Source organism: Bombina bombina, chromosome 5 (genome assembly GCF_027579735.1).
Source record: "Bombina bombina isolate aBomBom1 chromosome 5, aBomBom1.pri, whole genome shotgun sequence".
NCBI lineage: Eukaryota > Metazoa > Chordata > Amphibia > Anura > Bombinatoridae > Bombina > Bombina bombina.
The window spans coordinates 412,064,562-412,082,012 of record NC_069503.1 but is presented as its reverse complement, the minus strand read 5'-3'; the positions used below and the strand labels follow the sequence as shown (position 1 = coordinate 412,082,012).

Here is a 17,451-nt window from a genome sequence, read left to right as displayed (position 1 = left end):
AGCTGAATTCTTTGGGGCATGCCCCGCAAAGGGCCCTGTTCAGGGCTGGTAAGGTAAAAGAGCTTTGAACTTTTTTAATTTAGAATAGGGTAGGGCATTTTTTTTATTTTGGGGGGCTTTGTTATTTTATTAGGGGGCTTAGAGTAGGTGTAATTAGTTTAAAATTGTTTTAATATTTTTCTAATGTTTGTAAATATTTTTTTATTTTTCTTAACTTAGTTCTTTTTTATTTTTTGTACTTTAGTTAGTTTATTTAATTGTAGTTATTTGTAGGTATTTTATTTAATTAATTTATTGATAGTGTAGTGTTAGGTTTAATTGTAGATAATTGTAGGTATTTTATTTAATTAATTTATTGATAGTGTAGTGTTAGGTTTAATTGTAACTTAGGTTAGGATTTATTTTACAGGTAATTTTGTAATTATTTTAGCTAGGTAACTAATAAATAGTTATTAACTATTTAATAGCTATTGTACCTGGTTAAAATAAATACAAAGTTGCCTGTAAAATAAATATTAATCCTAAAATAGCTACAATATAATTATTATTTATATTGTAGCTATATTAGGGTTTATTTTACAGGTAAGTATTTAGATTTAAATAGGAATAATTTATTTAATAAGAGTTAATTTATTTTGTTAGAATAAAATTATATTTAATTTAGGGGGGTGTTAGGGTTAGGGTTAGAATTAGCTTTAGGGGTTAAAAGATTTATTAGAGTAGCGGTGAGCTCCGATCGGCAGATTAGGGGTTAATAATTGAAGTTAGGTGTCGGCGATGTTAGGGAGGGCAGATTAGGGGTTAATACTATTTATTATAGGGTTATTGAGGCGGGAGTGAGGCGGATTAGGGGTTAATAACTTTATTATAGTAGCGGTGCGGTCCGCTCGGCAGATTAGGGGTTAATAAGTGTAGGCAGGTGGAGGCGACATTGAGGGGGGCAGATTAGTGGTTAATAAATATAATATAGGGGTCGGCGGTGTTAGGCGCAGGAGATTAGGGGTACATAGCTATAATGTAGGTGGCAGCGGTGTACGGAGCGGCAGATTAGGGGTTAATAATAATATGCAGGGGTCAGCGATAGCGGGGGCAGCAGATTAGGGGTTAATAAATATAATATAGGGGTCGGCGGTGTTAGGGGCAGCAGATTAGGGGTTCATAGGGATAATGTAGGTGGCAGCGGTGTGCGGTCGGCAGATTAGGGGTTAAAAATTTTTAATAGAGTGGCGGCGATGTGGGGGGACCTCGGTTTAGGGGTACATAGGTAGTTTATGGGTGTTAGTGTACTTTAGAGCACAGTAGTTAAGAGCTTTATAAACCGGCGTTAGCCCAGAAAGCTCTTAACTACTGATTTTCTTCTGCGGCTGGAGTTTTGTCGTTAGATTTCTAACGCTCACTTCAGACATGACTCTAAATACCGGCGTTAGAAAGATCCCATTGAAAAGATAGGATACGCAATTGACGTAAGGGGATCTGCGATATGGAAAAGTCACGGCTGGAAAGTGAGCGTTAGACCCTTTAATGACTGGCTCCAAATACCAGAGGGCGGTAAAAACCAGCGTTAGGAGCCTCTAACGCTGGTTTTGATGGCTACCGCCCAACTCTAAATCTAGGCCATAGTTAATACAACTCATGATTGTGATAATGAAAGTTAAAAGATTGTTTACTTTAAGCAACATTGCACTGTTAAAATAAAGTAGAATATTTCACCAGAGGGCTTTGTGATAGATTCTAAATGAAAAGGAGGTAGAACATTCTGTTTAAAACTAATGGAGAGAATACTCCAATTACACACAACCGGAAGAAGCCCGTAGGAAGCACGGGTGAAACACGCGTAGCTTTTTTGTCCACAGCGGTGCAATCAGCTGAGGACCGCTGAGAAGTCTCCCTGCACCAGAAGTATTGCATCTCTTATTGCTAACACGAAGGCGTGCAGAGCACTTAAAGAGCCTTCTTTGATGGAGAGGAGAATTTATCCGGTGACTCTATATCTGGTCCGGTTCGGTAAACCGAATAGCCTGAGAAGGTGAAACAAGCAGGTAACGAACTGCTGCACTATGGCCGCTCACGGTAAAGGTAATATGGAAGCAATGTTTTTCTTATGCTGAAAAGGTAACATGGAAGCAATGTTTCTCTCATACTGATGTGTGATACTGAAGGTTTAAGATTATCCTTAAAAACAGTGACTGTCATTCAAGCTGGTTACAAATACGGCATATGAAAGGTTATTACCTGTGTGATTTACTTGGCATAGTGCGGTGCCTGCATTAAAGTTCTTTCTTACTTGGATTACAAATATACATTTGATGTATGATATTTTTGGTTTGGGACATAATTTACCGGAACAAAGAAATCTGGACTTCTGTGAGTCTTATTAACAACCCGGGTTGATTTCAACACAAATTTATATATATAATCGCCAAAACAGGCAAATAAGTTCAAAGTGGTATCTCAGTTTCAAAGTAGCTAAACAGAGATTATATAACATGTACTAATATAAAAACAGTATATAAAAAATATATACACCCCTCTGAAGAAGAAGGAAAACTACAAGCCTTTGAAACGCGTCAGGGTATATTTTTAGATACTGTTTTTATATTAGTACATGTTATATATATCTTAATAATTAAGATACATGGGGGGGTAGTTATCAACGTGTCTACTTTTCCTGCCTTCGCCGGCCCAATACGCCCGCCTAAGCTCACCTCACATCGCCGCTGCGGACCTGCAAAAATTTGCCTAAGTTATCAAAAAAGCTGTCAAAAATCCGCGCACCAAGTACGGAGCGATGAGCAGCGGACTGTGAGAGTTATCACTCATCCGATCTCGCTGCTCTTCGGCTTTTTGACAGCTTTCTTGCTAGCCTGTCACTAAGCACCCACACTACAGTATACTATACTGTTCTACCCCCTATACCGGCGCCCCCGGAGCCTCCCGCAACTAAATAAAGTTACTAACCCCTAAACCGCCACTCCTAGACCCCGCCGCAACTCTTATAAATGTATTAACCCTTAAATCGCCGCTCCTAGACCCCGCCGCAACTCTTATAAATATATTAACCCCAAAACCGCTGCTCCCGGACACCGCTGGCACCTACTTTATACCTAGTAACCCCTATCCTGCCCCCCCTATACCGTCGCCCTCAATAATAAAGTTATTAACCCCTATCCTGCTGATCCCACACCTTGCTGCAACTAAATAAATAGTTTAACCCCTAAACCGCCGCTCCCTGACCCTGCAGCAACCTATATTAAATTTATTAACCCCTATCCTGCCCCCCTACACCGTCGCCACCTATAATAAATTTATTAACCCCAATCCTGCCCCCCACTACACCGCCACCACTGTAATAAAATTATTAACCCCTAAACCTAAGTCTAACACTAAACCTAACACCCCCCTAACTTAAATATTATGACCTAGATTTGGAGTTTGGCGGTAGCCGTGAAAACCAGCATTAGAGGCTCCTAACGCTGGTTTTAGGCTACCGCCGGTATTTAGAGTCACTCAAAATAGGGTCTAACGCTCACTTTTCAGCCGCAACTTTTCCATACCGCAGATCCCCTTACGTCAATTGCGTATCCTATCTTTTCAATGGGATCTTCCTAACTCCGGTATTTAGAGTCGTTTCTGAAGTGAGCGTTAGACATCTAACGACAAAACTCCAGCCGCAGGAAAAAAGTCAGTAGTTAAGAGCTTTCTGGGCTAACGCCGGTTCATAAAGCTCTTAACTACTGTACTCTAAAGTACACTAACACCCATAAACTACCTATGTACCCCTAAACCGAGGTCCCCCCACATCGCCGCCACTCGATTAAATTTTTTTAACCCCTAATCTGCCGACCGCCACCTACGTTATCCTTATGTACCCCTAATCTGCTGCCCCTAACACCGCCGACCCCTGTATTATATTTATTAACCCCTAATCTGCCCCCCACAACGTCGCCGCCAGCTACCTACACTTATTAACCCCTAATCTGCCGTCCGCACGCCGCCGCCAGCTACATTATCCCTATGTACCCCTAATCTGCTGCCCCTAACACCGCCGACCCCTGTATTATATTTATTAACCCCTAATCTGCCCCCCACAACGTCTCCGCCAGCTACCTACACTTATTAACCCCTAATCTGCCGAGCGGACCTGAGCGCTACTATAATAAAGTTATTAACCCCTAATCCTCCTCACTAACCCTATAATAAATAGTATTAACCCCTAATCTGCCCTCCCTAACATCGCCAACACCTAACTTCAATTATTAACCCCTAATCTGCCGACCGGAGCTCAAGTCTAACCCTAACACTAACACCCCCCTAAGTTAAATATAATTTAAATCTAACTAAATAAATTAACTCTTATTAAATAAATTATTCCTATTTAAAGCTAAATACTTACCTGTAAAATAAATCCTAATATAGCTACAATATAAATTATATTTATATTATAGCTATTTTAGGATTTATATTTATTTTACAGGTAACTTTGTATTTATTTTAACCAGGTACAATAGCTATTAAATAGTTAAGAACTATTTAATAGCTAAAATAGTTAAAATAATTACAAATTTACCTGTAAAAGAAATCCTAACCTAAGTTACAAATAAACAATAAATTAATTAAATAAACTACCTACAATTACCTACAATTAACCTAACACTACACTATCAATAAATTAATTAAATACAATTGCTACAAAGAAATACAATTAAATAAACTAGCTAAAGTACAAAAAATAAAAAAGAACTAAGTTACAAAAAATAAAAAAATATCTACAAACATAAGAAAAATATTACAACAATTTTAAACTAATTACACCTACTCTAAGCCCCCTAATAAAACAACAAAGCCCCCCAAAATAAAAAATGCCCTACCCTATTCTAAATTACTAAAGTTAAAAGCTCTTTTACCTTACCAGCCCTGAACAGGGCCCTTTGCGGGGCATGCCCCAAGAAGTTCAGCTCTTTTGCCTGTAAAAAAAAAACATACAATACCCCCCCCAACATTACAACCCACCACCCACATACCCCTAATCTAACCCAAACCCCCATTAAATAAACCTAACACTAAGCCCCTGAAGATCATCCTACCTTGTCCTCACCTCACCAGGTATCACCGATCCGTCCTGGCTCCAAAATCTTCATTCAACCCAAGCGGGGGTTGGCGATCCATCATCCGGTGCCTGAAGAGGTCCAGAAGAGGCTCCAAAGTCTTCATCCTATCCGGGAAGAAGAGGCGATCCGGACCGGCAACCATCTTGATCCAAGCGGCATCTTCTATCTTCATCCGATGACGACCGGCTCCATCCTGAAGACCTCCACCGCGGACCCATCTTCTTCCGGCGACGTCCAACTGCAGAATGACGGTTCCTTTAAGGGACGTCATCCAAGTTGGTGTCCCTCGAATTCCGATTGGCTGATAGGATTCTATCAGCCAATCGGAATTAAGGTAGGAATATTCTGATTGGCTGATGGAATCAGCCAATCAGAATCAAGTTCAATCCGATTGGCTGATCCAATCAGCCAATCAGATTGAGCTCGCATTCTATTGGCTGTTCCGATCAGCCAATAGAATGCGAGCTCAATCTGATTGGCTGATTGGATCAGCCAATCGGATTGAACTTGATTCTGATTGGCTGATTCCATCAGCCAATCAGAATATTCCTACCTTAATTCCGATTGGCTGATAGAATCCTATCAGCCAATCGGAATTCGAGGGACACCAACTTGGATGACGTCCCTTAAAGGAACCGTCATTCTGCAGTTGGACGTCGCCGGAAGAAGATGGGTCCGCGGTGGAGGTCTTCAGGATGGAGCCGGTCGTCATCAGATGAAGATAGAAGATGCCGCTTGGATCAAGATGGTTGCCGGTCCGGATCGCCTCTTCTTCCCGGATAGGATGAAGACTTTGGAGCCTCTTCTGGACCTCTTCAGGCACCGGATGATGGATCGCCAACCCCCGCTTGGGTTGGATGAAGATTTTGGAGCCAGGACGGATCGGTGATACCTGGTGAGGTGAAGACAAGGTAGGATGATCTTCAGGGGCTTAGTGTTAGGTTTATTTAAGGGGGGTTTGGGTTAGATTAGGGGTATGTGGGTGGTGGGTTGTAATGTTGGGGGGGGGGTATTGTATGGGTTTTTTTTACAGGCAAAAGAGCTGAACTTCTTGGGGCATGCCCCGCAAAGGGCCCTGTTCAGGGCTGGTAAGGTAAAAGAGCTTTTAACTTTAGTAATTTAGAATAGGGTAGGGCATTTTTTATTTTGGGGGGCTTTGTTGTTTTATTAGGGGGCTTAGAGTAAGTGTAATTAGTTTAAAATTCTTGTAATATTTTTCTTATGTTTGTAGATATTTTTTTATTTTTTGTAACTTAGTTCTTTTTTATTTTTTGTGCTTTAGCTAGTTTATTTAATTGTATTTCTTTGTAGCAATTGTATTTAATTAATTTATTGATAGTGTAGTGTTAGGTTAATTGTAGGTAATTGTAGGTAGTTTATTTAATTAATTTATTGATAGTCTAGTGTTAGGTTTATTTGTAACTTAGGTTAGGATTTCTTTTACAGGTAAATTTGTAATTATTTTAACTATTTTAGCTATTAAATAGTTCTTAACTATTTAATAGCTATTGTACCTGGTTAAAATAAATACAAAGTTACCTGTAAAATAAATATAAATCCTAAAATAGCTATAATATAAATATAATTTATATTGTAGCTATATTAGGATTTATTTTACAGGTAAGTATTTAGCTTTAAATAGGAATAATTTATTTAATAAGAGTTAATTAATTTCGTTAGATTTAAATTATATTTAATTTAGGGGGGGTGTTAGTATTAGGGTTAGACTTAGCTTTAGGGGTTAATACATTTATTAGAATAGCGGCGAGATTCGGTCGGCAGATTAGGGGTTAATAATTGAAGTTAGGTGTTGGCGATGTTAGGGAGGGCAGATTAGGGGTTAATACTATTTATGATAGGGTTAGTGAGGCGGATTAGGGGTTAATAACTTTATAATGATAGCGGTGCGGTTCGGTCGGCAGATTAGGGGTTAATAAGTGTAGGCAGGTGGAGGCGACGTTGTGGGGGGCAGATTAGGGGTTAATAAATATAATATAGGGGTCGGCGATGTTTAGGGCAGCAGATTAGGGGTACATAGGGATAATGTAAGTAGCGGCGGTTTACGGAGCGGCAGATTAGGGGTTAATAATAATATGCAGGGGTCAGCGATAGCGGGGGCGGCAGATTAGGGGTTAATAAGTGTAAGGTTAGGGGTGTTTAGACTCGGGGTACATGTTAGAGTGTTAAGTGCAGACGTCGGAAGTGTTACCGCATAGCAAACAATGGGGCTGCGTTAGGAGCTGAACGCAGCTTTTTTGCATGTGTTAGGTTTTTTTTCAGCTCAAACAGCCCCATTGTTTCCTATGGGAGAATCGTGCACGAGCACGTTTTTGAGGCTGGCCGCATCCGTAAGCAACTCTGGTATCGAGAGTTGAAGCTGCGTTAAAAATGCTCTACGCTCCTTTTTTGGAGCCTAACGCAGCCTTTATGTGGACTCTCGATACCAGAGTTATTTTTATGATGCGGCCAGTAAAACGCGGGCGTTAGTTTTTCGGGTCGTTACCGACAAAACTCCAAATCTAGCCGTAATTATATAAATCTAAATAATATTTCTATTATGAACTAAATTAATCCTATTTAAAACTAAATACTTACCTTTAAAATAAACCCTAATATAGCTACAATATAAATAATAATTATATTGTAGCTATCTTAGGATTTATTTTTATTTTACAGGCATCTTTCAATTTATTTTAACTAGGTGCAATAGCTATTCAATAGTTATTAACTATTTAATAGCTTACCTAGCTAAAATAAAGAAAAATGTACCTGTAAAATAAATCCTAACCTAAGTTACAATTAAACCTAACACTACACTATCATTAAATGAATTAAATAAATTAACTACAAATAACTACAATTAAATACAATTACATAAACTAACTAAAGTACAAAAAAAAGCTAAGTTACAAAAAATAAAAAAAATAAGTTACAAACATTTTAAAAATATTACAACAATTTTAAGCTAATTACACCTAATCTAAGCCCCGTAATAAAATAACAAAGCCCCCCAAAATAAAAAATGCCCTACCCTATTCTAAATTAAAAAAGTTCAAAGCTCTTTTACCTTACCAGCCCTTAAAAGGGCCTTTTGCCTGTAAAAGAAAAATACAACCCTCCCAACATTAAAACCCACCACCCACATACCCCTAATCTAACCCAAACCCCCCTTAAAATAACCTAACACTAATCCCCTGAGGAGCCTTCATTCGTCGGTAGTCCGTCGGTAAAGAAGGATGTTCCGCGTCGGCGGGAGGAAGATTGAAGACCCCGCTTGGAAGATGACATCGCCCGGATAGAAGACTTCTTCAGCGCCTCTTGGAAGATGACATCGCCCGGATGGAAGACTTCTTCAGCACCGACTGGAGGATCACTTCATCGGATGGAAGATTTCTTCAGCGCCCCTTGGATGATCACTTCTGCCGCTCCGGATCTCCTCTTCGGTTCCATCGCTGCTCGGCTGAGTGAAGATGACTAAAGGTAGGATGATATTCAGGGGATTAGTGTTAGGTTATTTTAAGGGGGGGTTGGGTTAGATTAGGGGTATGTGGGTGGTGGGTTTTAATGTTGGGGGGGTTGTATTTTTCTTTTACAGGCAAAAGAGCTGAATTCTTTGGGGCATGCCCCCACAAAAGGCCCTTTTAAGGGCTGGTAAGGTAAAAGAGCTTTGAATTTTTTTAATTTAGAATAGGGTAGGGAATTTTTTTTATTTAGGGGGGCTTTGTTATTTTATTAGGGGGCTTAGATTAGGTGTAATTAGCTTAAAATTGTTGTAATATTTTTAAAATGTTTGTAACTTATTTTTTTATTTTTTGTAACTTAGCTTTTTTTTGTACTTTAGTTAGTTTATGTAATTGTATTTAATTGTAGTTATTTGTAGTTAATTTATTTAATTTATTTAATGATAGTGTAGTGTTAGGTTTAATTGTAACTTAGGTTAGGATTTATTTTACAGGTAATTTTGTATTTCTTTCAGCTAGGTAGTTCTTAAATAGTTAATAACTATTTAATAACTATTCTAACTAGCTAAAATAAATACAAAGTTACCTGTAAAATAAATATAATTCCTAAAATAGCTACAATGTAATTATTAATTACATTGTAGCTATCTTAGGGTTTATTTTACAGGTAAGTATTTAGTTTTAAATAGGAATAATTTATTAAAGTATAGTGTAGTGTTAGGTGTAATTGTAACTTAGGTTAGTTTTTATTTTACAGGTAAATTTCTCTTTATTTTAGCTAGGTAAGCTATTAAATAGTTAATAACTATTTAATAGCTATTGTACCTAGTTAAAATAAATTGAAATTTGCCTGTAAAATAAAAATAAACCCTAAGATAGCTACAATATAATTATTATTTATATTGTAGCTATATTAGGGTTTATTTTAAAGGTAAGTATTTAGTTTTAAATAGGATTAATTTAGTTCATAATAGATATATTATTTAGATTTATTTAATTAATATTTAAGTTAGGGGGGTGTTAGGGTTAGTGTTAGACTTAGGTTTAGGGGTTAATAATTTTATTACAGTGGCAGCGGTGTAGTGGGGGGCAGGATAGGGGTTAATAAATGTATTATAGGTGGCGACAGTGTAGGGGGGGGCAGGATAGGGGTTAATAAATTTAATATAGGTTGCGGCAGGGTCCAGGAGTGGCAGCTTAGGGGTTAAACTATTTATTTAGTTGCGGCGAGGTGCGGGATCGGCAGGATAGGGGTTAATAACTTTATTATAGAGGGCGGCGGTATAGGGGGGCAGGATAGGGGTTACTAGGTATAATGTAGGTGGCGGTGGGCTCTGGGAGTGGCGGTTTAGGGGTTAATACATTTATTATAGTTGCGGCGGGGTCTGGGAGCGGCGGTTTAGGGGTTAATATGTATAGAGTAGCTTGCGGTGGGCTCCTGGAGCGGCGATTTAGGGGGTAATAACTTTATTTAGTTACGGCGGTGTAGGGGGGACAGATTAGTGGTGTTTAGACTCGGAGTACATGTTAGGGTGTTAGGTGTAGACAGCTCCCATAGGAATCAATGGGATATCTGGCAGCAGCGAACTTGTACTTTCGCTATGGTCAGACTCCCATTGATTCCTATGGGATCTGCCGCCTCCAGGGTGGCGGTTTGAAAAACAGGTACGCTGGGCCGGAAAAGTGCCGAGCGTACCTGCTAGTTTTTTGATAACTAGCAAAAGTAGTCAGATTGTGCCGCACTTGTGTGCGGAACATCTGGAGTGACGTAAGAATCGATCTGTGTCGGACTGAGTCCGGCGGATCGAAGCTTACGTCACAAAATTCTACTTTTGCCGGTCTCTAGCCTTTGATAACTAAGGCGGATCAGCCTCGCCACAAATACGCTGCGGAATTCCAGCGTATTTGAGGTTGACGGCTTGATAACTAGGCCCCATGGTGTCCATCTGATGTAATATTTTTAGAAAAAGTAACTAAATGGTTAACTACTGGATATTTAAACATCACGCAGATGTAAGCTAATCAGCCCTGAAGAGGTAGCAATAGCAGCATGAAATGTGTATTCCTAATTTTTTGCTGATTATGATGTGACTAAGGCTGGTATACGTTTAATGCAGCATCAATAAAAGTTACATTTTATTATCACAGTAGTACTTGACACTACTTTGTTATGCTTTATCTAATTGTGCAAGAGTGAGGCAAATCCTTTTGTCTCACTCTGATGATGTCACTTATAGGTCCATTCGCCATGCAGAGCTTTGAATATTTGTAACCACTACCGGATGGTTTACTGTGGCACTCAATGGCACCTACAAATGGGGGTGAGTTTTTTGATACTTCACTTACTAGATGCTGTTATCCAATAGAAGATTGACTCACTACATGGAGAGTATTTAGACCAGTATTGGGCTTGCTTTTATAGCCGTGGTCGTTCACTCATTACTTTCTTCTTAATGCAGTACATACTAAACTTACCTTACCAGCCTAGATTGAATGTTGTATGTTCTTACAGCTGCTTGCTTTTTGTCTACTTTTTTGCTATACTTTGTCTAACATATATGGATCAACTTCAATATACAATTTGATAAATCATTACTGGGATGTATTTATACTATCTTTTAATGTATCTATAAGCGCATAATTGAATCTTGACATACCACTTGTTCAATTGAATTCATATATATGTATATCCACCCATCAGCAGCTAGCTTCCAGTAGTGCACTGATTCTCCTGAGTCTAAGTTGGTATGCCGTTCAACAATGGATTTCAAAAGAACTAATAAATAAATATATATATATATATATATATATATATATATATATATACTCATGTACACACACATATATACAAATGTACTCCACTCTGTTACCACCCTCTCACTCCACCTCTTTTCCCCCCAATCTCTCTGTTTTCCAACTATCACTGCCCCCTTTCATTCCCTTCCCTCTTTCTAACCTTCTCACTTTCCCTCACTCTTACTTTCTTCAAAGGATGAAATATCATTGCACAACTGATTCAGACAGTAGTTATTTAAATGGCCTGGAATGGTTTAGAAAACAAAACCAAAAATCAACTAAGTTCCACATGATGTTTTTATTTTATACTCTAGTGGATTGGAGAGTTTTAGTGTGGGGGGCATTTAGGGCTTTTTAGGTTGATGAGGATTTTATTTTTGTTCTTGGGTAGTTTGGTGGTCAGTGGCGTCCATATGTTAATTTTAGCAGGTTTCTTAGAGTGTTAGAGGAAGGTCTGAATGTATTGGATGATGGCATTTCAGTGGGAGTGGTTATATAAGTTGTCTATTAGGCGTTAGAGTGACAGGGGTGTGGGTGGCCATGTAGAAAGATCCCTGCAGGGCATATTCTGCAGAGAATTTATTAAAATGTTTAATTTATGTGTTTATTAGAATACAGTTCTTATGGATAAACTAAAGTGATACTATAGGGTCGATTTAACAAGCAGCAGATGCTACTTCCGACCCAGATAGTTTCTGATCCACAGAAACGGAAGTTAAGAAGCAACGGTCGTAAGACCACTGCTCCTTAACTTCTCCTCCACATTTTAGGTGGCAGACTGAAATCATCCTGATCCAATACGATCGGGATGATTGACACCCCCTGGCCGCCAGTGAGCAGGGGGCAGCATTGCAGAAACATTTGACTAGAAATGCTTGTGCAATGTTAAATGCCGACAGCGTATGCAAGGTCGAGCGGACATGATTCTACATTATTCTACCTCTTATTGCTGAAAGACCAATTTGAGAACAGTTTTTTTTTTCTTCTCTGTGCTCTTTACATTTTGTGTATAATGTGTTTATTTATATTATGTTTTTGAAAACTTAACTAATAAAATAAACAAACTATAAAATTTAAATAAAGTGCCTCTAAATATACAATTGAGCTCCTGCTACCATAAATCAAGTCCACTGGACCTTGCTGTGAGCGGACAGAATGCGCTGTCTGCTTTTAACATTGTACAAGAATTGCACCAGCAATGCTTGTGCAATGCTGCCCCCTGCTTGCTGGCAGCCAATTGGCCACTAACAGGGGCTGTCTACCATCCTGACCAGATCAGGATAATTTCAATTTTTGGGTAAAATGTATTTATTTATATTATGTTTTTGAAAACTTGACTAATAAAATAAAAAAAAAAACTTAAATAAAGTTTGAGTACCAAATTTAAATCAATCATTAGCAAATAAAATATTATTAAAGGATATCTGTGTACTCTCTGCACATGACCTACCGTTGGTTGCATAACATATGATGGGTGAGGCATCCATGATGTACTCTGGACCTAAAAGTAACAAAGCTATTGTTAAGACAAGAATACAACTAATACATAATATGTGTAAAAATAATTATTTAGTAAAATTGAGATTTACTTTTCATATATAACATTAATTTACAAATCTACAAATCGCTTATATTGCAAAAAATATATAAAATATAATAAAAGGGACAGTCAAGTCCAAAAAAACCTTTTAAACAGCTTTCCAATTTACTTTTATCAACAATTTTGCTTTGTTCTCTTGGTATTCTAGTTGAAAGCAAACCTAGGAAGGCTCATATGATAATTTCTAAGCCCTTGAAGGCCGCCTCTATTTTATTTACTTTTCACAGCAGGGGAGAGCAAGCTCATGTAGGCCATATAGATAGCATTGTGATCACGCTCGTGGCTAGTGGCAGACACTGCACTAATTGGCTAAAATGCAAGTCAATAGATAATAACTAAAAGTCATGTGATTAGGGGGGCGGTCAGAAAATGCTTAGATACCAGTTAGTCACAGAAGTAAAAAGTGTATTAATATAACAGTGTTGGGTTTGCAAAACTGGGGAATGGGTAATGAGGGGGATTATCTATCTTTTTAAACAACAAAATTTTTGGTGTTGACTGTCCCTTTAATAATAAAAACATGAATTTACTCGCAATGGAAAATAACCAACTGTTTTGTAGACTGATAATGTGTTTTCAAATTGTGAACCATTCCATTAGTCTGCTAAGCTTAATTTTCTCTGCTTTTCAGATGGATTCAGACTAAATTAAAATGTCATATGCTACTGAGCATCCGAATAACCTCTAAACCAATTTATCTAAAATAAAATGTTAACAGAGGATTTTGAGGTTCCATAAGTACATGTTGTATACACTTCAAGCCTCTGCACAAATATTTTCCCTGTTTTCTAAAAATTTGAAACAACTTTCCTATATTCAAAGTCATTTGACATTCTGTTAAAACTACAATTTATAAATACTATGGGCAAGATTACTAGTGGAGTTCAAACATTTGCACGTAAGCGAAAAGGGGTTTATCATTGTGCTTACTGCTGGAATTACAAGTTGAAAGTGAACGCTATCACTCGAGTGCAAAGTTTTTATGTTTTCCCATTTTAATGTTCCTCACATTGAGGAAGATGTATTTAAAAAAAGATATTGTTTATATATATATATATATATATATATATATATATATATATATATATATATATATATATATATATATATATATATATATATATATAAATAGATGTATATTTTACCAAAACACATCAATTATATATATATATAATCTGAGGAAGGGGTGAATGCCCCGAAAACGTCACTGCCTATTACATTTGCTGTGTTTAAATCCAGAGAGTGCTTATTATTGGATCCATGTATATATATATATATATATATATATATATATATATATATATATATGTTTATATATTTATATATATATATTTATTTACACAGAACATATTCTTCTATAAGAAGAACATTGCAGTGTGAAATATTCATATTTTATGTCGGGTTAGCTCACTTACGGCTATACCGCTGAAAAATTGGAATATGCAGGTCTCCCATATTACAAGTGGCGGCGGTATGGCTATAGTTTTAGCCTTTACGCAACTCTCCATTCCGCACTCAAAAAATGACTTTTGAGTGCAGAATTTTCATTGCGTCTGTATTACAGGTTATGCGGTCCAGCTATAACGCTAGCGTTATAGCTTATACCGCCGCGATCCATTACGCTATCTGAGACCAGTAGTTATAGATTTTGTGAAAAAAAAATGTTTCACAAAACTCAGAACTAAAATGTTACAAAGTACACTAACACCCATAAACTACACTATTAATTCCTAAACCGCCATCCCCCTGCATCGCAAATACTATATTAAACCTATTAACCCCTAATCTGCCTCCCACCCACATAGCCAACACTAAGCTACAAATAGCCATTAAAAGGGGCCTTTGTAGGGCATTGCCCTAAGTTTAACCGCTCTTTTACTTTAAGAAATACAATTAACCGGGTGCAGGTGTTAGTTTTTTTCTAACCCTTTCTCTCCATTGATGTCTATGGGGGGAAACGTGCACGAGCATGTCAAGTCAGGCCTTGGTTTTTGTGCGGTATGGGGCTTATCACACAATACCGCACAACAAAAGAAGCCTTTTCAGTAACTTGTATTGGCAGCGCTTTGGAAAGTGCGATACCGCTAATTTTTTTGCGTTATTTACACAGCCGGTTTAGTGCACAACTTGTAATTTTGCCGTTAATTAAAAGCAATCAGGTTTGCGCACGAGTAACAGTGTTATCTTTTTGCGATTCAGTGAAGTCCAAGGGAGAAAGGTTAGCACTTTTTTACTTACAACTTGTAAAAAGCTTACTTTTAGTGAAGTTTACGCCAAAGCAGAAGCACTAAATAGTTTTGCCATTTGTAATCTAGCCCAACGTAAGAAAAAAAATCTGAATCTCTGTCATGTTTGCCATTAGTAGAAAGAATCCCAGATATCATGATACCTACACCTAATGTCTAAGAAATGCTATACAACCTCACGGCTAGATTCCGAGTCTTGCGTCAGCCTTAAAAAGCAGCATTGAGAGGTCCCAACTCTGCTTTTTAACGCCCCCTGGTATTACGAGTCTTGAAATGACAGGCTCACCGCTCACTTTTTTGGCCAGACTCGAAAATACCACAAATCAATTGCGTATCCTATGTTTTCAATGGGACTTGCATAGCGCCGGTATTACGAGTCCAAAAAGTGAGCGATAGACCCTCTCCTGTCAAGACTGGTACCGCATTTAAAAGTCAGTAGTTAAGAGTTTTACACTACAACGCTGTAGCATAAAACTCTTAACTAAAGTGCTAAAAAGTACACTAACACCCATAAACTACCTATTAACCCCTAAACCGAGGCCCTCCCACATCGCAAACACTAAAATAATTTTTTTAACCCCTAATCTGCCGAACCGGACATCGCCGCCACTATAATAAATATATTAACCCCTAAACCACCGCACTCATGCATCGCAAACACTAGTTAAATTTTATTAACCCCTTATCTGCATCCCTAACACTGCTGCCACCTACCTATATTTATTAACCCCTAATCTGCTGCCCCCAACGTCGCCACCACTATTTTAAAGTTATTAACCCCTAAATCTAAGTCTAACCCTAACCCTAACACCCCCCTAACTTAAATATAATTTAAATAAATCTAAATAAAATAACTACAATTAACTAAATTATTCCTATTTAAAACTAAATACTTACCTCTAAAATAAACCCTAAGCTAGCTACAATATAACTAATAGTTACATTGTAGCTATCTTAGGATTTATTTTTATTTTACAGGCAACTTTGTATTTATTTTAACTAGGTAGAATAGTTATTAAATAGTTATTAACTATTTAATAGCTGCCTAGTTAAAATAAAGAAAAAAATTACCTGTAAAATAAAACCTAACCTAAGTTACAATTACACACTACACTATAATTAAATTAATTCTCTAAATTAACTACAATTAAAAACAATTAAATACAATTATCTAACATACGAAAAAAACAAAACACTAAATTACAGAAAATAATAAAATAATTACAGTTTTTTTAAAACTAATTACACCTAATCTAATCCCCCTAATAAAATAAAAAAGCCCCCCAAAATAAAAAAAAATCCCTACACTATACTAAATTACAAATAGCCCTTAAAAGGGCCTTTTGCGGGGCATTGCCCCAAAGTAATCAGCTCTTTTACCTGTAAAAAAAAGTACAATACCCCCCAACATTAAAACCCACCACCCACACACCCAACCCTACTCTAAAACCCACCCAATCCCCCCTTAATAAAACCTAACACTAACTCCTTGAAGATCACCCTACCATGAGAAGTCTTCACCCAACCGGGCCGAAGTCCTCAACGAAGCCGGGCAAAGTGGTCCTCCAGACGGGCAGAAGTCTTCATCCAAGCAGGGAAGAAGAGGTCCTCCAGATGGGCAGAAGTCTTCATCCAGACGGCATCTTGTATATTCATCCATCCGGCATGGAGCGGGTCCATCTTCAAGACATCCGACACGGAGCATCCTCTTCCTTCTTGATCCGACGACTGAATGAAGGTTCCTTTAAATGACGTCATCCAAGATGGCGTCCCTTCAATTCCGATTGGCTGATAGAATTCTATCAGCCAATCGGAATTAAGGTAGAAAAAATCCTATTGGCTGATGCAATCAGCCAATAGGATTGAACTTCAATCCTATTGGCTGATTAGAACAATGCTCCGCAAAAGGCCCTTTTAAGGGCTATTTTTAATTTAGTATAGGGTAGGGATTTTTATTATTTTGGTGGGGCTTTTTTATTTTATTGGGGGGATTAGATTAGGTGTAATTAGTTTAAAAAACCTGTAATTATTTTATTATTTTCTGTAATTTAGTGGTTTTTTTCATACTTTAGATAATTGTATTTAATCGTTTTTAATTGTAGTTAATTTAGGGAATTAATTTAATTATAGTGTAGTGTAAGGTGTAATTGTAACTTAGGTTAGGTTTTATTTTACAGGTAAATTTGTCTTTATTTTAACTAGGTAGCTATTAAATAGTTAATAACTATTTAATAACTATT

The 17,451-nt window shown here is 37.5% G+C and overlaps 1 protein-coding gene across 1 annotated transcript in view; it reads right to left on the bottom strand.

Annotated features, from left to right (window-relative positions):
• RBMS3 (RNA binding motif single stranded interacting protein 3) overlaps positions 1–17,451 on the bottom strand; it is a 1,116,133-nt gene that overhangs the window by 86,322 nt on the left and 1,012,360 nt on the right. The window contains exon 10 of the mRNA XM_053714248.1: positions 12,816–12,866. Within this exon, the coding sequence (XP_053570223.1) occupies positions 12,816–12,866 (51 nt within the window). The remainder of the gene's footprint in view (positions 1–12,815; positions 12,867–17,451) is intronic.